At 24.9% G+C, this 23,968-nt stretch overlaps 1 protein-coding gene across 1 annotated transcript; it reads right to left on the bottom strand.

The window, feature by feature from the left end:
• Positions 1 to 234: 234 nt before the first annotated feature.
• LOC113866553 (F-box/kelch-repeat protein At3g27150-like) lies at positions 235 to 1,440 on the bottom strand. The gene has a single exon (XM_027501381.1). It carries the CDS (start codon positions 1,438 to 1,440, stop codon positions 235 to 237), a length of 1,206 nt encoding a protein of 401 aa, XP_027357182.1.
• Between the last annotated feature and the right edge of the window lie 22,528 nt (positions 1,441 to 23,968).

The raw sequence follows: 23,968 nt of genomic DNA, 5'->3' as shown, positions 1-23,968 counted from the left end.
TTGGAATTTTAACTCAATGAAGAAACAAGATACGTAAACAAGCTTCCTAACTAACCTATGCTATTCTAGTAGTTTCATGAAGTGACACCCTCATGTGGCTTACATGAAACAAATATTAAACAACAGAAGCTTGAAATTAAAAAGATCACTCCATTTTAACCGGTAAACTTTTCTTATTCCTTTTCTTTTTAGTCAAGCTAATCTGCTTATTACTCAAAATTCTTACATCAAGGTTCAGGCTAACATAACAGCACAATTGTGAATAAAGGGATTAAGGTGGGTGCTGCCACATACAATTTGCTTCCAATTCAGTTTCTCAGAACATGGATCAGGGCAGCAAGTGTATATAGTCATCATGGCACGGGGTGAATAGGAGACAGTGGTAGCCCCTATAACAAGCAACTCATTACCCAAGGATTTGAATGCCACACCCCAACCTCCTAGTGCATCAGCTCTCACCGGAACTGGTCCTAACTTCTTCCATGAGTTGCTTCCCTTCATATAAACTTTTAGCTCATTTGAGAAAGCATCGATGGTATAGAGCTTATTGTTGGCAACAGCAATAAGAGGTGGTGATCTTGGAGTTGAAACAGGAATATCTTTCAACATGTGAGGAATTAAGTTCCAACTATTAGTCTCTTCATCAAAGAACTCCCCACAAGTGAGGTCTTTTTGTTGCTCATCTTGTCCTCCAACAACATAGAACTTGTTGTCCAAGTAACAACCTGAGCAAAACTTCCTCTTTTGTATCATCCTTGGGAGGGGCTCCCAACACTGGCTTTCAGAATTGTATTTCTCAGCTGAATTCAAAACTTCCCAAGTTGTTGTCTCAAGTCCACCTGCAACAAAAGCCATTGTACCGCAAGAGGCTGATGCAAAAAGGCACCTTGGACTGAGCATGGAAGGACCCTTGAACCATTCATTTGTTGCTAACTCATACCTCCAAACAACAGTACCTTCAACCTCCTTACCTGAAACAAACAAATGGGTTCCTGCAGAAAATGACTCTTTATCCCCCCACTCAAAATTGTAATCTGATGGAATAATAGGGAGCTTCTTCCAGGACCTGAAATGACAATCAAATGCACACCAATTTTTCTCTCCACTTGCTAACATAAACACACTTGGTTCTTTTAACCCTATCATTCTTCTTATTCTATAGATTTCACCACTCTTCAGTAGGGTAAAAAACCGCTTGCTTAGACAACACATCTTCCAGTGTTTTGATATTGGAAATCGTGCCAATATCATGGTCTCTAGCTCATCACTGAGACATGGAACATCATAATCTGCATCCTGAGGCTCTTCACTTGAGGAGGAACCATTGCCATTAGAAGGTGACACTTGCAGAATTCTCATCTTTTCAACCGAGGAACTATGAGAAACCCTGCAAGTGCCACCACAAAAGTTCCACACAGGCAATGTTTTTCTACTAGACATACCAACTCATTTCGAGGAAAATACTCTTTTTCCTTCTTTCTGTTTCTTCTGCTCTGAATGTTGACCAGCCAACCCTTTGCACCTTATTGCATGCTAACTATCTGTAACTGTAGACAGAAAATCCAGGTGAATTATCAGCAACAACAGTTAAGAACAAGAAGCACAATGCAAATAATAGCCAATGAACAAACACAATACATGTAGCCCAAGTACATATTTATGGTGGCACCCACATACAAGTGACAGTTAATAGTCTTACCCAAACTAAAAAGAAAAAGAAAAAGTCATTTTCATTGCTTGAACAGTGCTGTCTCACACAACACATGTTGAAAACAGAGTCTTCTTGGTTTTAAAAAAAAAAAGTAACAAATGACTAAATCCATGTGAAGATACTAATTATTAAGCAAACACTTGTACAGAAATTTTAAAAAAACACATACATAAATTTCAGCAATGAGAACTAATAACTATAGAAGAAGTTAGAATCAAATAAATCTATTTGTCAATGGAAATTCATGGCTATTGAGATTAGAGATACTATCTTCATAAAGATGCTTGCTTACCTTGATCGCATCATGGGGTTGTTCAGTGTTGAAAGGTTAACACATAAAAAAGTGATATATTCTAAGTTTGTGCATATTTATTCAGATGTGCATAAGCAGAAAGAAAGGGTGCAAAAGGGAAGAGACAAAGCACAAAAAAGAAAGCCAACATGTAGTTATAAAGAAGAGAATAAAAAAGCACCCTCATAGGAGAGGAAGAGCCAAATCAAATGGAATTAGGGGAAGCGTTACAGAATCATTTGTTAAGAACAAAGAGAAAGAGAGACGTTGAAGATTGTTTAGGCCTCTTTGCAGCTAATGCATGAGGAAAGTGTGAAGTTGAATGAGTTGCTGTGAGAAGGATATGAGGAAGAGAGTGACGAAGGGGATGTGACAGAAGTGACTTCAAGTGATGAAGGAAGCCATTAAGGAAGAAGAAGAAGAAGAGAGAGAGAGAGAGAGTCTCTACATGAAGACACCCTCCATTTGCTGTGAAAATATATGCTTAAGTTGGTACATGATATGCGTTCGGAGATTAAAATATCCTCTAGAGAATCAATATTTTAATTTACGTGTCATCATCAACCTTACTGTTATCATTGTCCCTAACGTTATTGAAGATTATTTTAACATTAGTAAATAATATATTTATTAAAACTATAGTATTAATAATTCTTTGTTTAAAAATAAAGTATTTATTATATATTTCTATTTTGAATGTTATAAATATTTTAAAAAATTACATTAAATGATTAAACTTAAATTTAAAAATTAAGACTAATAAAATTGTTGATACTATTTTTAGACTTTGTGATATTATATAATTTTCAATTAAGATATTACATATATATATTTGTTTTATATCTGTAAAGATACATTAAAAAGTTGTTTTATTAACTTAAGTTTTATATTATAGAGATTTTAAAATTATTCTAAAATCAAAATTTAAATTTTAGCACAATAGCTTACATAATAAAAACTAGACTTAGATTCTTTTATATTATTGAATAATATAATGTTATCGTGTCATAAAGGTTATAAGAGAATCTAAATGAATAAAATTAACGTGTATTAATAAGGTAAAAAACTTTTAATAAAATAATAATATGATAAGTGCTTACATAATGTACCTAATTTTTAAAAGGAAAGAAAAGGGGAAAGAGCATTTGAGTTGAGTGGGAGAGAGAGAGAGGGGGACAGTGCTGACTTCGCAGTTCACACAGTGGCTGAGCTTCCAATGATTCTTCAACACTCCAATCTCCAAACCTAGAAAAAGGAAAAAAATAAAATAAAAAAAAAATATATATATATATATATATATATAATTGAATTTAAAAACAAAAAATAAACAGAAAAGGAAGAAGGTTGGAGTGGGGCTTTCTGTCTACTTTTATTTTTGGGTAATTAATAGTTTCTTTTCTGGTTTTTCAGTAACTGTTGGTTTGCAGCTCTCTGGCATGGAACAGCAAAACCACCCACCTTCAAAACGTGTTCATTCCATGCTTTTTTCACACAACTAAGAAAATAGTATGTGTACACTTGAGAGAGTTTAACAGTTTAAATTTTTTAATATTTTAAAAATTAAAAAATAATTTTTTAATTAAACTATTAATTTTACTATTTATTAGTATAAAATTATCGATAATTATTATTATTATATGAAGCATCAAGCACTCTTAATTATAAAAATATTATAAATTTTATCTAAAGAAAAAAAATACGATTTTGATTATATTCATTTTTTTAATTTTACAATATATTCGTAAAAAGTTTATATATTATAGATTTTTATTTAAATTTATATAATTTAATATTAGTAAGTGCACTCATAATATTAAATGTCATAGTTTTTAATATAAATTTATTATATATAATTAAAAAATTATTACATTTATTTTCATTCATGTACAATTAAAAATAGATTTTAAATATAAAAATTATGTTTAACTATTTAATCATAACAGGATATAAAATATTTTTGAAAAATAACAATATTACCTTATGAGAAATAGCTCTACTGAAAAGATGATTATCTTGAGAGTCATTTATATTTATTCCTTTATATTTTAATAACGTTTTATTTATTTTTAATATTATTTTAATTACTCTTAATTTTTACATAAGGTAAATATAATTTGTGTGATAAAAAATGTATGAGTGGTTATATTATTATATAAATAAAAACTATATAAGACAAAAAATATATAAAATTTTAAGAAATGTAAATGTAATTTATTACAATTTTTAATAGAACGTTTCAAATTATGTTAAAATAGTATTAAATGCACACTTATAACAACATTATCCACAATAATTTTTGTGTGAGGAGCTCAACATGCTACCAAATATGCATTAAATTATGTATACTTATTTGTTTAATTTAAAATGCATTCTAATATAAATTTTAAAATAAATATACACTTATTTTCTTATTTTAAAACACCTTATTTTTTTTTGTTAAAAAAACACCTTATATTTATGTGTGTGAGGTTAGCTATCTAAATTTCATTTATATGCATTTCATGCATGCAGTATAATAAATACTTTTTATAATAAATTTTTACTATTATTTATTATTTATTACTGATCCTTTTTTTTTACGGAATCTTAAAAAAATTACACCAAAAAATGCAAAAAAAAAAATGTGTCTTTCATTGATAGCATGGAAAAAAAATTAAAAGAAAAAAAAAACATTGAGTATACATTAATGGGAACTTTTTACTTTTACTAATTATGGATTAAAGTAAAACATCGAATATTTTCTCTCATGATTGTAATTTTATTTTTATTTAAAATTAAAATAAAATGTTATAAACCTTTTAAAGGGAGTAAATAAAACGACAAATGAAATTCACTTATAACTAGGCCAAAATTTTGAATTTCCTAAAATCATTTTAAGTATAAAAAGTCAAGTTTTACATTTTTCTGTTATTTAATTTACAGTTTTACTAATATCAATTTTTAGGAATTAACTTTAAATATTTAAAATAATAAATTCAACTAAGAAATTTATATTTTTATATTTTAATATAACAAAGAATACAATTTTGTTTGCCTAAAAAACCATAATTACCTTTAATTTTTTATAAAAAAAACTAAATTTATTTTCTTCAATTATATAAATAAATGGACTGTATTAATTTTTGTAAAGTTAGAAAAAATCATGTCCTAATTATCCAAAATAGTTTAACAATCAAACTCATAAGAATTATATTATTTATTCACTTTTAATCTATGAATGTTAAATTTGTTCTTTAACAATTATTGAATAGTTTTATAATATAATAGTTAGGTGATAGCTAGAGGGATTAATAATATATAATCGAAATGACCCATAACTCAGGCATTAGGCCACTGGAAAGGACATTAATTATGCTTGCTGACGAATTTCGCCACCTGAATTTCCACATTATAGACCGCCCTACTCTCACTTTTGTGCCCTTTTCTTATTCAAAACTACCATCTTTCCCATTAATTCATTAATTAACCTTTATAATTCCACCACATCGTATATAATCTCTAAGTAATAGGAAAATCAAATTTGAAGGCAATAATTAAAACTATATATATATATATATAATATTTTTACATTAATGTAAATTTAAATCTTTTATTTAATTTATATTTAATTAATTATAATTTTTATATATAAAATTGGTACCATTAAAATGAGAATCAATAACTTAAATGGCCCAGCTTCTTAAAGGCACGAGTCATTTATACGAAGCGTCACTTTTTATGACACACATCAGATAAAGCACGTCAAGTCATTTCAACTTAATATTCATTTGATTTTTAAATTTAATATTTTCTTTAGACAAGTTTTTCGATTAACTAAATGAATATTCTTATTATTTCAATCAATACACAGAGACAGAATTTTTTTATGGAAAATGTTATTTTATGAAATATATTATACAGATTGAGAATAAACAATTAAAAATTATATTTTAATAATTTTTTATTTATAAATCTTGATAGTAGACTAAATTTATGCTGAAAAACGGTAAGGGATGTTATTTTTTTAACCCAAAATAGAAAGGCATTGGGAACATATACACGATAGTTTCGGAAATATATTAATAAGTTGTTGGATAAATAAAATATTTTTTATTTCTTCTTTTCGGCGGGGGCTTTGAAGTTCTGTAAAATAGCAAGGATTTTTTTTGTCATTCTATTTTAAGATGTAAAATGATAAAAAAAATTGAAGGAAAAAAAAAACAATGAAACCAAAAATTAAAAGACAGAGAAGATAAGAAGTAAATAAAAAAATAATTTAAAAATAAAATGTTATTTGTAAAATATTTACATATTTGTTCTACATAATTAGCATTTTTTTTCCTGATAAATTAACATATGTTCAAGTAACGTTTCATTAAATATAGGAACATTAACTGATTATATTCACATCAATCTTTGAAGTTAATTTTAAATAGTTATAAATGAAAAATCTTGTTAAAAATTTTATTATATTAAAATATAAAAAATAAATTTCATATTAAAATTATTCTAAAAGTTACTATTATAACAAAATCAATAATTTAATGATAATAATGATAGGAGAATCAATAATTTAATGATAATAATGATAGGAGAGATGCAATGATCGAGTTGGTAGATATCTCTTTCAATGTTTAATTTTCAGAGTCAGTCTATTTTTTTTCAACCAACTAATTTATTTAATCTTTAAAGTTATGATTTTGTAGTGAGATGATGTAGAGGTTTGCATTTTAATATTTTATTTAGTTTAGCTATATTTAATATAAATTAAAAAAAATTTGACTTGAATTTGAGACTTAAATTTTATTTAAGTAATACCAAACTGTTTGTCATTCATATCAACTTTTATTAATTTTTTAATGATTATTTTATTATTCAATAAAGTAAATTTATATTTTAAAATATAAATTAGTTTATAATTAAAAAATTTACAGGTATAAAAGATAGAAAGATTTAGATTTATTTTATTTTCTCCTTTCTATATATAAAAACTAGTTTTAAATTCAAAATTAATCATAGGCTTAGCATTTGTGTCAGAAGAAGAGTGATTGTTTTATTTAATAGCACTAGCATTGATGAGTGGAAGAGAAAGGATAACTTAGGAGGGGGTTTTAATTTGCTGCAGAATAATAAAGTCCAATTAATTATTTTATACAGCCCACAGATTTATTTATTTTTTAAAGGGGATTTTGCTAATTGGGAAACACTTTGTTGAACCCACTGATTATTCTTCTAATTGGTTAATTTTCAAAGATTTCAAATTAGGGTAATGCTTTAAGAGGGGATGGATTAAACAATCATTTTCTGGAGCGGATCATTACCTAAACCAACGCTTTTTGGGCTGCTAAAATTCGTCATGGTTTGCTTCAAAATAGGAGAAAAATAAACAAATAATTGATGTCCCTTTTGCTTCACAATTGGAGCTAACAAATGTTGTGACATACTTTTGTGTAGTTCAAAGTAAATAAAGAATAAAATTAACCTCGTATCTTCATGCAGTGAACCTCACATGTTCCTCCACACACTTTGTTGTCTGCGTGTAAGGCGACCAAATTATTCTCTTTTAACCAAGATAAAGGTTAATTGATACACTTAAAGTGTATTATATTGGGTTTACTGTTACCTCTGTTATAGAGATTGATCAGGAAAAATGAAAAGATAAAAGTGTCTTCAAAATCAAGATATTGGTAAAAGATATGCAAATTCTGTTGATGAGTGCAAGTTTGACAGTGAATTTGTGTCAAAAGAACCGTAAAGATGTGCAAGTACTTGAGACCATTTTGTTTTCACGTGCCGGGCGCAAAGCTGCGTCGATGCTTGTGTAATAGGTTGTCTTGTTTTGGTTGGCCGTTGGAAATTACTATGATGCTTTCCCCAATAAAAAATTCAAAAGCTTAGGAAGGACTAAGGAGGATATTTTAAGTGTTTTTCAAATATCTGTGTATAAAAAAGTAGAAAATAAAAAATAATGATACATGTTGTTATTATGGTTTAATTCTTTTGTCTAAGTTTTGGATGAATTAATTTTTAAATTGCAGATATTTTTTATATAAAATAATTTTATTTAAGTTGAGTAAAATTAATTTAGATCATAAAATTTATATTTATGTATTTAATATGATTGTATTTATTGGAATTTAAATTTAAAATTACAGATAAATGTTTATAAAATGTTTTGTTTATAAAATATTAAATAAAAAGTTGATATAATTTTTAATAGACAAATCTTTGTAAAAAATTAAATATCCTTATATTTTTAATATTTTAACAATTTTTTTTAGTTTTATGAATAATTTTTTTATCTTTATATTTTTATGAATTTTTGGTTTTAAAGAATTTTCGTTAACGTAATCTAACAAAATAATAATTAATATATTATAATTTTTTTAATAAACAATATCAGCGATGGAAATTTAAAATAAATTTATAAAAATATTTAAAAAATATCGTTAACAGATACTTAAAATAAAAAAATGTTAAATTATAAGTACTAAAAATTATGTATTTTTTAAAAATTAAAAAATTGTACACACATCATGTTTAACTTTATGTTAGATTTTGACTCATCTTCTGAAGTGACCATCTCAAGAGTTGAAAAGCTATCAACACTGTTCTTGATACGCAAACTTCGAGTGGTTTTTGCGCATATCTGTCTGGTTGACAAGTCCTGCTCTTGCATTTTCGTAATTAATTAGAAATGAAAAGTGGGCGTGACAATTCCTTTTTGGAGAACATGGTTAAGTTATGTGAAAAATAAATAAATATAAGGATCATTTGTCAACAACAAAATTTATTATTTTAAAATTTAAAATATGTATATATGAAATGATAAAATATGCATAAGATACTAAAAAAATTAAACAAAAATAATATTTTTATCCTCTGAATTAAATTTGACTTTGTCCTTAAATTTTATTTTGATTTATTTTAATTATTAAAATTTTTAAAATATTTTAAATAAATCTTTTTATGTTAATAATATTAATTCTATTTTTTTTTTGTTACGTGTCCTGATTTAATCTGTTTATATTTTTTTTAAGTTGATACACGTGTTTATTATTATTTTTTTCTTAAATTCTATATTTTACTTTTTTTTCTTTAGGTTTGTGCAAGATGGGAAAATATTTAAGAAAAAAAACCTTTTAATTGATTGCTATTAAAATTTAGGAAAAAATCTGAGAACTAAAGGGTAAGATTTGTTAGAAGAGAAATGTGAGATTTTAAGGAATTAGTAAATGAGGTATTTTGAATTTTGTTTTATTTGTTTGTTTGTGATAAAAGGTAAGATTTGATTATTTAAAATTTGGATTTTGGTGATTGACGATGGAGAAGTAGAAGAGATTTTGTACTTTTTGTTGCTCATGAGAGAAAGAGAGAGGTGAAGAGATTTAATCAATTACACCAAGATATCCTCTTAAGAGATGTTTTGCCTATAAAATAAAATATCAAATAAGAATTATGTGTGTGTTACACCAAGTAAAAGGTTTAAAGATAAAATAATAATAATAATAAATAATACATGAGTTTTTGAGAAAAAAAAGATGACAAACAATATAAAATAGTATATGTGTAAAAAACCAAAAAAATGTTAAAAAAAGACTTATTTGAATTATTTTAAAATTTAAAAAATAAAAAATAATCAAAATAAAGTTAAAAAGCAAAATCAAATTAACATTTTAACTTTAAGGACAATCGTTGTAAGAGTTGATTTGTATATATATATGTCTATCATTTTGGGACAAATCTATATATATTGAAAGTAAATAACTAAAAAATGTATTTTTTAAAAATTATCTATCAAAATAACATAAAAAAATTTATTTATTTATTTGAAATAATTTTTTCTACATCATTATCAAGTTTCGCTCTTTCAAGATGTGATACTTTTTTTTTTAAGAAATTTTTTAGGCTTTGATACCATGTGATATAACTTAACCAATCTTGTTCCTGCAACGAATTGAGGCTAATATTGTCTCTTACATAAGTAAAACTATTCTTACTTGCAACTGGAGTGAGACAAAATGCATACTGCTATGTGTTAGTTTTATCCATTTATGTTATAATTTTTTTTAATTTGTTAATTTCTTATTTGAGTATTTATATACATTTATTTAGTTTAATTTTTATTTTAATTTGTATTACTTTTTCAAAAGTCATTATATATATTTTCAAATAAAAGTAAAAAGACCTTACAGTAAGTTAATACTATTCAACTCAAAAAATACATAAACATAAATAACAAGTTACACTAATGTAAATACAAATATAAGAACTAAAAATAAATAAATTATTAAATAAAGATGACAAATCAATTTATATCTAATGCATGACTATGATTCACAAGGTAATATGGTGTGAGGATGCATTACCAATAACAATTTTTTGTTTAATGACGAGGGTTTTGACAAACAAAAAGCACTAGTGAATCAACAAATAGAAAGTTAGTAACATCATCAAAATAAGCGTTCAAATCAATCCCATGTTCCCCTAATGGCAACAATGATGTGTCTTCTATAGGGTAGTATGGTGTGAGGATGCATTACCAACAACAATTTTTGGCTTAATGATGAGGATTTTGACAATCAAAAAGCAATAGTGGATCAACAAATTGAAAGTTAGTAACATCATCAAAATAAGCGTTTAAATGGATCCCATGTTCCCCTAATGGCAATAATGATGTGTCTCCTATAGGCCAAAAATCTTATTTAGGTACATTAGGTGTAAAAAGAATGAGTCATTTGGATGAATTGTCATGAATAAAAAAAGTTTTGATACATAATTTTGGATGGCATAAAAAAAGGATTGACATGGGTTAAAAGTGGAGGGGTTTGGTGTTGTGGAGGATGCCATGAAATTTCTGTGAAAAGTATGTTGTAGTTTATGAATTGAGATGGAACATAATACACACTATCTCAGCATTTAGATTGTAAGCCTTTGCCTATGTGATTGAGATTGACTAATATGTGGCAATTAATAGTGTGTTTACTCTGACTTGTAGGGTTAACTGATAATGTTGGCTCTAAAACATGTTCTTGCTTGTTACGTAATGACAACATCATCTTAAAAAGATATCACATCTCATCGAAAGTGAATGACTCCTATTCATGAGTACATAAGTAATAGCTCCTCTCAAGTGCAAAGGGAAAACAAAATTAACATAAAAACTATTACAATTAACACTACAAAAAAAGAATAGTTTATCTATAGTTAATTATGACATTAATGAGGGTTTAAACTGTCATAAATGATGTTAATTAACAACAATTTCTAATAAACGTCATTAATTACCTATGGTTTATTAACTATCGTTAATTACCCGCGGTTTATTAATCATCGTTAATTACTTGTCGTTCACTGATCGTCGTTAAATACCTACAATTTTTAAACTTTCATTAAATTTTGCGTGGATTACTCGCGATTTGAAACTCCCGTTAAATACTTGTAGTTTTGAAACCCCCGTTAATTTGCCAAAATTGCCCATGATTTTGAAACCCCCCATTAAATACATGTGCTAAAATATATAAAATTTGGATAATTAAAATTGAACTTATTTTTAATTCACCTATATATCATACAATATTCCATAAAAATCAAATAATTTCCTTTAATTGATAAACATAACAAATTTTAAAAACCACAAACATCTCCAATTAGTTATCCTTCATCATTTCAATTCAATATGATTCTTTTAGTGGGAGGAAGAGACCAAACATCATTGACTGTGAGTTGTTTAGTCTTTCTTCATCTGTGAATCAAAAGTTAGCACATAGATTTAAAAATATTAAATTTAAGTGCATTATAATAGTGTAGCAACTTTACCAACTATGTCAACAAGCCAAGCTCTTTTACGCAATATTGACTGTGAAGTTTGTACTTGGGACTCTATTTTTCCTTCGTCTAAAGAATGTCATGCTACCATTTAATCAATTGCAAAAAATAACAAGAAAATAAATAAATGGTTGTAAAATAGAAATAAATAAAAATAGATAAAGGAACAAAAAAATTTCTAACATACTTTAGTGGGACAAACAAGTTTGTTTGTTTTCTAAATGAACCATTCATAATATAATTGTCTTTACAAATCTCACATTCTGTTTTTGTTTTTCAGTTAATGAAAACTAAATAAAAAAGTATGTTTTTTAGGAGAAAAAATTTTAATTAACTGAAATTAAGATGTTAAGAAATCAAGACTAGAGTTATACAACGTCATTGGGATGCATGCCATGTACATTTTGAACTGCATGATGATGCAAAACATAACTAGAATAGGAAACAAGCATGTCATAAGTTATATTGCACCAACAGCACATCTGTAATTAGCATAACATAGCACAGCATCTATAAAAATGTGATCCAGATTCAATTTATAAGTCAGTAATTCAGGGGATCTTAATGGAGTACTGATGGAATCTTAATGACCAGAATCTCACAGAAAGGTCCAACTCAAAATACATAAGCTCTAAAAATAATAGTTATTTTTCTAACTTTTTAAAATTAGTTAAAAAATATAATAACTCAGCAAAAACAGTTTTGTAATAAAGAAAATAATTTCTAAAGTCAAAAAGTCTCTTAATTTATTTGAAACAAAAACAGAAGTATGAAAGCTAGCTTTGTTTTAGTGTCAAATGAAATTAAAGTAGCCTTCCTACCTTCTCATATTGTCCATGTTAAATCTATCTAAATGATTTGAGTCCATTAGGGTGGGACTTAGCATCAATGTTATCCTAGTGTCAAATAAGGGGAACCATGGCTTAACCAAACATGCAGCAGGCTCTTTTTATAGAGTTTTAACACAAATCCATTTTCATTACAAAGATGAAAATGCTATTCAAAGTCATAATTTTCATATCAATACAAAAGTCTCTAATGGCATATTTTCTATCACATTAAAATTGCAACCAAAATAATTATAAAACTTAATCTAAAACCCTAAACATAAAATCCTAAATATAAAACAGAAATCATACCTTTGTGTGACAACAAGAGCAACAACAAAGGTACCAAATCAATTCAAAGAGAGAGGATGCCGTTGGTATATGTGTCAAACAATCTTGCTTCGATAGGAGTTTGGTTAAGGAAATAGCTTCAAGCAATGGCTTCTTAGAGCGGACTTTGGCAACAATGGATGTTCAAATCGATTCAATCAATGATATTGGGAGAGAAAGATTTGTGAGTGTAGGGAAGGTTAGGCAATAGTTGGAGTTGAGAAAAAGGGCTTGTGTTTCAGGTTTTTGAGAGAGAGAGAGAGAGATTTCTGAGTGCAGGGAAGGTTAATTACCTAGGAGTTGATAAAAAATATTTTAATAATTACTTAGAGTTTTCTTAATCGTCATTAATTAACCACGGTTATTATAGCAAACTGTGGAGAATATTTAAATTTAACTATGATTATTTAAACTGCGAAAAAATTTAAACTTAACAATAGTTATATAAACTGGGGGGGAAAACTATGGAAAAAATTAACAATTCTAGTAGTGTAAGATAATAAAAGTTCTATTAAATACGACTTATAAGCAATGCAAATATCATTGCATCTTTACCATCAAATGTCTAGTGTGAGTAATACACTATTACATGTACTCAAAATTTAAACTCAATAAGCTATATTAGAGCTCATTACTCATCACTCAATCTAATCTTCTCTCTCATAACTTTGATATATCTCTAAATTTTGTAGACTAATTGTTTAAAGTCTTGTCATGAAAAGTTAAATCATGTAATTTTTTAAAAATATAAATGTTAGTAGTTATATCAAATAGAAAATTAGTTGACTATGTAAGTCATGTTATTCATCTTGTAAATAATCTTTTTTGCTTACTATTGTAATTAATATATTTTCATATTTTGCTCAACCTTTTATTTATTTCTTTCATGGTTTCTTACATGATATCAGAGTGGTGGCACCCACCATGAAAGAAACATGATATTTGAAGATCTTGATGCATTTTCTTTTTGCATATTAAGTGTTTGGTGATTTGATTCTTTAATTGTTTCTTTCTTGTTTATGCTTTTTTGCTTTTGCTTAGTGGTTAAGAAATTACGTATCTTCTAATTTAGTGGTTAAACCTTTCTTTGTTGATGACGATGATGTTTGTTTCTATTAGATGATTAAGTGATGAGTAAAACTTTTGTCTAGTGGTTAAACATTTGCAACTTATGCATTTTATGGTGGTTAAGCAATGATTTTTAATTTGCTAGCTTGGTGATATTTTTAGCAATACTCATTATATTTTCTCTATCACAAACATTCGTATCACTTATTCTAAATTGTGTTAACACATACCTTTCAGCTTGTTGGAAGTATAAAAAATTTCAAAGTTAATTAGTAATTATATCAAATAGAAAATTAGTTGGTTATATAAGCTATGATATTTCTCTTGTAAATCATCCTTTTTTTTCTTACCATTGTAATCAATATATCTTCATATTTTGCTCAACCTTTTATTTCTTTCTTTCTTACCAAAACACAATTGGTCAAATTGAAATAAAAGACAAGGAATGCATTGCATCATTCCAAATCAACTCATTACATAGTTCAATTGATGTCACTCACAAATTTGAAAACATATAAGTAAAACAATTGCTTTTCATATATTAGTAACTTGAGTACTAATGAAATGTAAAGAATTCATTAACTTCGTACTATAGGGTTCTCATGTAATATATATTTTCAATACCATAAAACATATCAACCATAAATGAAGTCATATTAAATTAATAAGTATGATAATTAAACAAATAATTTAAAAATAAAATATTATTTCATTACATTAGACAGTTAAAATTATATCTATAATATTGGAGATCTTTCTTTGTCTTTTTTTATACTCCTTGTACATTAATCACATGTTATTTAATTATTTAAGGACATCAAAGTAAGTTAAAGTTATTTAAGAAAATAAAAATTAATAATAATTGTGTAAAAAAAATTATTGAATCATCATGCACCATAAGAAAGGTCAAGTCGTGTGTGTAGAAGATTCGTAAGAGCAATAATGAGGACCTATCCTACATCTACATAACAATTAGTGGACTAAGACCTCCAATCCCTATTTGCTCTCTATTCATGTTCATGCAAAGCTCTCAATATAAAAAGGTCATGATATAACTACTTGCTCTATGTTGGTGCCATACAAAACTGTTAGAAATAAAAAGGATAATATTGTTGATCTCCAACTATATTCATTAGTGAGAACAAAATTCTCCAAATTGGAGTGATTGACCAACATAAATCTACTGATCAACTAAAAAATATAATATCAAAGTTGACATTTCTAGGTAAACTAAGTAGGATTTTGTGAATAGTTGGTCTAATTAACTTATATAACATTAATGCACTCCCTATATATACCTCACTCGGTGGTCTAATCAAAGTTTTTTTTATTAGAAATATATAAAAAATAATTTAGGTCTACATCGGTAAATATGAAAAATTAATATTAGTTTTTATTGATATTAATATTCGCTGTTTGTAAAAAAAAAAAATTAAATTAAATATTAGTTAATAACAATATTTTTATTGTTGTTTTTTAGAGACAATGGCCATTCTTGTATGTTTTTTTAAGAGTTTTTTTTTTCAAAAAATAAATACAACTTCTTTAGGATAGTTTTAAGTGTGAAATTATTATTATTGTTGTTATTTTATTTAAAAAATAAAAATAATCTTTAAGAATTTATCTAGTGAACATGACTACAAAAATATATTTTTAATATTTTTTTAAAATTACTAATTCAAGAGCCCATATTTTTCACAAATTCATCATAATTACTTTTAACAACAAGTTAATTGACAACCTATAATTTCAACAAATTTCAACAAGTTAAATTAGTTTTAAATTGAATATATAGTTTATAAGTAGTAATGTTTATACTTGAGAGTAGAAACAATATAATGTATGGGCTTTTATAATTTGGTTTTTTTGTGCACCCCTATTATACTTAATGAAATAATGTATTTGTCATAAAATATATTATATATTTTGCAAATATTTTAAAATTTAAATAAATTATAAATTAAAAATATTAATAATTATTTTTAAAAAAAAATTAAGAATAATATTTTTATTTAAATATATTAATAAATTATGCTTAAATATATTAAAAATTTTAGTTAATGTTAAGAGAAAAACTTTTAATTGAATTTAACGTCAGTTAATAAATTATTTAACTGGCTGAGCGTAGTTAATAAATCTACGGAATCACGTAATTAGCATGCTAAAAAATTTATAAAAAAACGTGTTTCATTTAATTTCAAGACAGAGAAAATTAAATTTAACCTTACAATTTATTAAATATAAAATATTATCTTATTGTAATAATTTTATATTGTTATTTAACTCTAATTAGTCCTGTTTATGGTTTAAAATTAGAATTTAATTTATTTTAATAAGAAATTGTATTTACAATTATCATAAATAAAATTTCAGATTTGGTTAATAAATAGTATCAATAAATTAATAAATAATATCAATAAAAATAAAAATAACTTTTAAGGAGTTTTAATTTTATTTATTTATTTAATTTTTTTAATAATGAATGCATGTTATCTAATTTATATAGATTTTAGAGTGTTTTATATATATGGGTTAATAATTCAGATTATTTCATAATTCATTAAATTTTTACCATTTATATTTTTATTAAAAATTATTCTAATATTAAAATTAATCATTATTGTTTAATTTAATATTAATTATTTCATATATTATATTAAACTTTAATGGTTTAAAAATTTTTAATCAAATATTTTACTTTTCATATAAAAATATATTTAAATAAAATAATAATAAAATTAAATATCAAATATATATTCATCCAATTTAAAATATTAAATAAAAAATAAATATATTTTTTTTAGTTTTTAAAACTTATTTTTTTAAAACAGATATATCAAACAATTTTTTTTTATTTTCTCATCTTAAAATTAGTTTTAAAAATTAAAATACCAAACAAATTTTACTTTATTTTCTTCTTTAAATAATTTTATAAAACTGTTTTAAAATATTATTTTTAAAAATCATAAATCAAACAAGTTCTAAAACTAATTTGTAGCCAACTTAAGATTTTTTAAGTGTAAATTTTGTTACCGAATCATTATATAGCTATTCCGTAGCTACACTAAGAATATTTTGTAGCTAAATTTTGCTATGAAATTTTTTTGTAACTAATCCGTAGCTAACTTAAAAAAATTTTAGCTATGCAAAAGTTTGTAGTTAATCTGTAGCTAATTCCAAGCAAATTTTTCTTGACATATGACGTCACTTATTCTCACCATAAGTTTATTTTGCTATAAAAAAATTTTGTAGCTAATTCGTAGCTACATTAAAAAGTTTTTAGCTGCGCAAAAGTATGTAGCTAATCCGTAACTAATCCCAAACAAATTTTTTCCGTCATAAAGCGCCACTTATTCCCACTATAAGTTAATTTTGCTACGAAGATTTTTTCTACCTAATCCGTAGTTAAATTAAAAATTTCATAGCTACACAAAAGCCTGTAGTTAATCCGTAGCTAATTCCAAGTAAAATTTTCCTATCATATGACGCCAATTATTCTCACCCTAAGTTTATTTTGCTACGAAAATTTTTTGTAACTAATTTGTAACTAAATTAAAAAATTTTAGCTACGCAAAAGTTTGTATTTAATCCGTAGCTAATTCCAAACAAATTTTTTCCGCTATAAGATGCCACTTATTCCCACCATAAGTTAATTTTGTTAAGAAAATTTTTTCTAGCTAATTCATAGCTAAATTAAAATTTTTTTAGCTATACAAAAGCTTGTAGCTAATATGTAGCTAAATCGAAACAATTTTTTCCTGCCATAAGGCGTCACTTATTTTTGTGAATTTTTAGTTACAGAATTTTTATTCCTAGCTAATCCCTAGCTAATTAGCTAGAAATTTGTTACAGAATAATTTTATGGCTAATTTTCATAGCTAAATTTATTTTTTCTTGTAGTGTAATACTAAGATTTTCTATAACAATTTAAGCTTAATTGTTACCTATAAATAATTATCACTTTGTATATACAACTAACAGTATTAGAAGACCAATTTGAATAGTAATATTTTGAACTTTAAAGAGTAATCGTGCACGCTCTAGCTGCGTGTCATGTGACTGACCTTTATCTCTTCACTAATATCTAAAAAATTCTCCATGTCTATGAGTATGAACCGACTTTTACTAATGGTTAATATCGGATGTTTTCACCTATCCCACGCATGCTTTGACACATAAATACTCTTAAAAACGTAACCACGATGCATCTCTTGATCAGAACTGAAATTATAAAGAACTAAAATCATATAGATAAATCAGACAAGTGGCAAATCAACTAAAATAGTAGTGTATTTTAAACTAACAGAAAGCTAGTTAATACCGTAACTAGTTAGTACCTTAACTAGTTAAAAATTCCCCTTGCTTCCTTGTGTTCAATATATACTACTTTATGGATCAACCGCAATAAATGCACATTTGACTGAAGTTTGAATGTCTGAAGAAGAAATAGAATGACAGTGATAAGTGAAAGTAGTAGCGGCTTTTACCTCAGCTTTGTTAGTGCAAATTACTTACACACTCACACAGCACATTGCGATAACAAATAAATAACTATCCAAAGGGTTGTGCGCCGTATCCACATGACGAAACACTTGGCTCTTCAATGCCCACAATTGAGTTCCATGATTCTGGTCTTCTTCAATAGTTGATTTCACCAATGAAGACGGTTATAACATGTTTAGATAATTAAAAGGATGCTATATTTAATATTATCTTTGTTAGAAGTGGTGGTTTTGTCTCTTGAAGACCTTGTAAAGATCTACCAGTGAATCTGGTCTATACCCAAATATTTTGCTAACCCAAATCAATTTTTTTTTTGGTACTACTTGATCCTCGTGTGTTTAAAAGCTCCAATAGCATACTTTAAATGAATATTGTTATCCCTTTGTACCCTTATAAAACATGGCATATTTTAAAAATTTGACTATATATTCATTTTAAGCTTCTTCAATTGTAAATATCAATCAATTTAATATGTAATTTTATAAAAAAAATTATTTTAAAGTTTAATCTCTAAATTTATTAGACAATAATTATTTTAATAATTTTTATACAAAATAAATCAAGTTTTTTTTTTTTTAGAAAACAAGGACTAAAATAGATATTTTGTAAAATGAAAGACTAAAATAATCTACATTTATTATTTAAGAGACTAAAATGGGTGTTTATTTCAAAGATATTAAGCATTTAGTTTTTTAGTAGTATAATATATTAATGCTGGAAATATAAGTTCACATTAATTATATGATGACATTAACCACAAACATTAGTTTCTCATTTGTTATTAATTATCTATTTATTTATTATTTTATGAAATTTTTGTAAATCGTTAGTCGTGTATCATGTCGTTAGTGTGAGTTTACAATGTTTAATAGATCAAAATTTAATTAATAAAATCATAATTAACAAGAAAAATCTTATAATTAATTAATATTCCTCTTTGAGTTAAGAATTGACATTGTATTTGTGGCAACATTACAACATTTTTCCAGTTAAATTAAAGAATTTAACGTCTTTAAAGTGAGTGGGTTCATGCCTTGATAATTAATAAAATTAACTCATCCATTTTGTAGAATTTATCAATTCAAATTTTTTTTAATTTGATTTGTATCGTTGATTGTTCACTTTTAGCTCAATTTTAAATGTTACAGCTATCATTGAGAGGGGAAAATAATTTTTTTTTTATCTTTTACTTTAATGATGATTAAACACGCACTGATTTTATTTTGAAGAAGCAAAGCTAAAAATGTCTTTTATATATATATATATATATTTTTCTTTTATGAAAGTAATGAGTATATTTGATTAACACTTGTATTTAAAAAATATATAAATATTTCTTTTATGTAAAATAATAATATGAGAGAAAAAATAATATATATATTCATAAAAGATTAGTGTTAATATATAAAATTCCTTTCCACTAAATTGGTCAATTTTATTATGTTTCTAGTCTAGGAAAAAACATACTAACTATAATTTTAGAAAATTTATTTTTTAAGCTTGTGGATAACTAAGTACAAGAGATAGAGTTCACTTGACCTAACTCAATTTGTATCGAGAGTAAAAAATAAAATTTTAAAATAAAACATTTAATTCGTATTTAAAATATTTCTTCAATATTCATCATATTTCTTTTTCATCTCAATAAAATTCTTTTTATTAGATTTAATTTTTTTTGTTAGCACAACAAAATAAGTAAAATAAACTATTACATTTTCATAATTCATACAAGAATATAGTAACAATTAGACTATCTACAATATTTTTAAGAAATTAAAATGAATATAATAATAATGCATAAGTAAAATAAATACATGTTAACCCCAAATTTTAAAAAATATAAAATCATATTACGGTGGTGACAATACCTTTCTATATAAACAACATCACTCAAGCACCAATTATTTATTAACCAGAACACTCTACCACTAACCATGTAAATCACTTGTGGACTTCGCACAAAACTAACACCAAGGTCTTCTAGGACCAGACCTATTCACACTTCATGTTTCACTAAAACATAACTTAGTTTGTATCTAATAAAAATAATTTTCCTAAATATTTCATAAATGAATAAAACATTTTTCAATAATATATAATTCAATAGTAGTATACTTATTTCATATCATTATTAATTTAAGTGATTAAAATTATAATTTATTATAAATACGTATTCTGTAAGTATCTTTTACCATAAAACATTTTCTTACGTAACTATCTATTGATTAACTGTTTTTAATTTAAATTTTATTATAAGTGTACTTTTATTTAATCAATATTATTTTATTCATTTACAAATTTTGAAAGATAAAATTATCATTTTCAAATATTTTATTTTTAATTATTTATTAATTATTTTGAATTTAATAATTTAATTTTATATTATTTACTTATTTTTTTAATTTTATTTACATATACTTCTTAATTCTCACTTTTTATAATTTAAATAAATTCGTAAAACATTTCTTTCTACCTCAAAATTTTTTCTAAAATTTTTTATGATATATTTATAATTTATTATAATTATTTAATTTTAAATTATTTATTTATAATTTATTTGATTATTTTAGTATTATTTTATGATTAATTAACTTAATTAACCCCCTAAAAAACTTTAATTAGTGAATTAAATTTATGCTTAACTTATGAGCATGGTTAGACCAGCTATGAGACCAAATATTCCTAGCCATTATGAGTCAAATTCAAAGTCACATTAATTCAGTAAAAAATTAAATTTTTTAAATAAAAATAATTTTTTAATATCTTTATTTATCTTCATCCTAATTTGTCTCCTTTCATTTTTTATATTTTTCTTTATTCTTTCATGAAAATTAAATGACTACTGTAATCTTTTTATATTCTTGGATTTTAATTCTCACAATTAGAGCTAACTTTTTAAAGAAAAATACTGAACAAATTTACAAGTTTAGCGTAACATACTTAGAATTTTTCTTCTGATTTTTGGAGACAATATTACAATTAAATTATTCCATTACATCAGCATACTAAACATGTACAAGGTGATTTAAGTATAAATTTCAAAGCCAAATATACGAAAAAAATGATAAAAAAAATGCATCAAAAAACATAATCAAACATGAATTTAAACATAAATACTAAAAAATTCATAAAATAAAAAGTTAATATTTAAAATAAAATCTTATGGGTTGAGAAATCCTTAAGCTTGAAATCCTTGAATCTATATCACTCTTCGTGAAGACCTTATAGATTCATGAAACCTAATTGTTACTAATTTCTCACCATAAAAAAATTACAAAATATAACACTAAAATATCTCAGTTCAACATCATTAAATAAAAAGAGAGAAAAAGAAGAAAAATTAGAAGGTAATATCTTAATTAAAACAACATAAATAGCAGTATTTCAGCATTATTGAGTCATAAAACACAAAATAAATTTTTTTTTAGCTAAACATCATTGAATAAAAAGAGAGAAAAATAATAATAAAAAGTAACATCTCAATTAAAATATCATAAATTTTAAAATTTCAACATTATTGAATTACAAAATATAAAACAAAAGAATCTCAGTTCAACAACACAAATCTTAGTCTTTTAGTATCATTAAATCACAAAACATAAAACAAAAATATCTTAGTTGAACATCTTAGAATAAAAAGATATAAGAATTAAAAATTTCATGACTTGAGAATGAGATGAAAGAGAGAGGATTAGGATTAGAGATGGTGACATAGAAGAATTGAGGTAATGTATAAATAGAGAATTTTCAGACCATAAGACTCAGACTCACAGAAATAAGGGGTGGTAGGATTAGGGTTTTTTAGAAACACCCTCTTATACATGTTGTCGGTGGAGTATCATTGGGTTGAATTTAATCAAACTCGCATCAAATCATATGAATCTCAAAATAAATATTTTAATAACTATTTTTACTCAACCAACCTTTATCCACCCATTTTAAATCTCAATAGGTTTAGGCCTTTCAGATTGGAAGGCCTAATAAAATTGTCCAATCTTAATGCATATGAATAAGCTTAAATAAAATTCGACCAAATAATTGATAAAAGTACAATTTTGTTGAACTTCTAAAATAATTTTATAGAGAAAAAAATATTAGTATTAAAATAAATAAAATTTCTCTCTAAAGTTAAAAATAACTTATGTCTTTAAATTTAGAGAAATTAAATGAGTGAATTTCTTAAAATTTTTTAAAATAAAGAAATATAAGTTATTTCTAACTTATAGAAAAGTTTTATTTAATTTTTATATTAATTTTTTCTATAAAAATTGTTTTAGAAGTTTATCCAAAATGGGCCAAAGTTATGATAAAATATTATAATTTTAATAAATATTTTTTAAATAACCAAATATTTTAATATTTATATTATTTTTATATTTAATTTTTTATTATCATTTATTTTTAATAATTATTAATATTAATCAACTAATTATTAAATGATCAAATAATTTTAAAAATATTAAAATAAATCAAAACATTGATCAATAGACAAGTAATCAATCAACAAGTTATACAAACTTTTAAAGTTACTCGAAAGAAACAAATAATGATAAATTTGATCTAATAACAAAAAAATAAAATATTATTTTAAACTTCTCAAATTTTAATAATTTAAGTTTAATGTCCAAAAACAACATTCAAAACATAATTGGAGTGATCAACATCAACTTCCTTTTCTCATTATTTTCTTCATCATTTGTAATTGAAAATAAAATGTTAACAATGATTCATAATTAATAAAGTGATAAAATAATATAACTAAGTAACCCATAGATGCAAATACTTTAGTTATTTTAAAGCAAGCAGTATATTTTTGGTAAAAAAATGCCATTTTTTTTTATCAACAAAGAATAAAGTTACCATTGAATGAAAGACCAAATAAGGTCAAAGCCCAACAAAGCAGAAGATGAATTGGGCAAGCCCTAGAAGCAACACAACAGAACACAAACTTAAGCAGAAACACAGTTGAAAGTACAAGAAGGTTCACGACCAAAAAATGTAAAGGACAAGAATGTTGTTGACCCAAAATAAGAGTACAAGAATGTCAGTTGGATGAAATTGAAAGTTGTCTTTTCTTGTTAAAAGTATAGATATGGATTGAACCAGATTTCTCCAGAGAATACACGTTGCATGTACAATACATCTCAAGTGTGTAATGGATAATTTTACTTTTTTAAATAAGTATTGCTATTTTAGTAGGTGATATCCAATTATAACATGCCAAAAACTACTTCAAATTAATTAATTATTTTATTTTATAATTAATTTTCCTGAAAACAATTTTTTTTGTTTAAAAGACCCCAGGTCAAAGCTAACTCATGAAAAATCATTTGATTGATTTCAACTAATTTCTTTATATACTTATTTGATTAAATTAATTTTATATTTTTTAGAAATAAAATTTTAAAATATATTAATTAAATTAAAATA

The sequence above is a fragment of the Abrus precatorius genome, unplaced genomic scaffold (assembly GCF_003935025.1).
Source record: "Abrus precatorius isolate BTA unplaced genomic scaffold, Abrus_2018 Scaffold5, whole genome shotgun sequence".
Lineage (NCBI taxonomy): Eukaryota > Viridiplantae > Streptophyta > Magnoliopsida > Fabales > Fabaceae > Abrus > Abrus precatorius.
Note: the sequence above shows the minus strand (reverse complement) of the source record. Positions and strands in the feature narration are given on the sequence as shown.

Bases quoted from the DNA above. Each gene is read 5' to 3' on its own strand.
- LOC113866553 (XM_027501381.1), bottom strand. From the start codon at position 1,440: ATGTCTAGTAGAAAAACATTGCCTGTGTGGAACTTTTGTGGTGGCACT.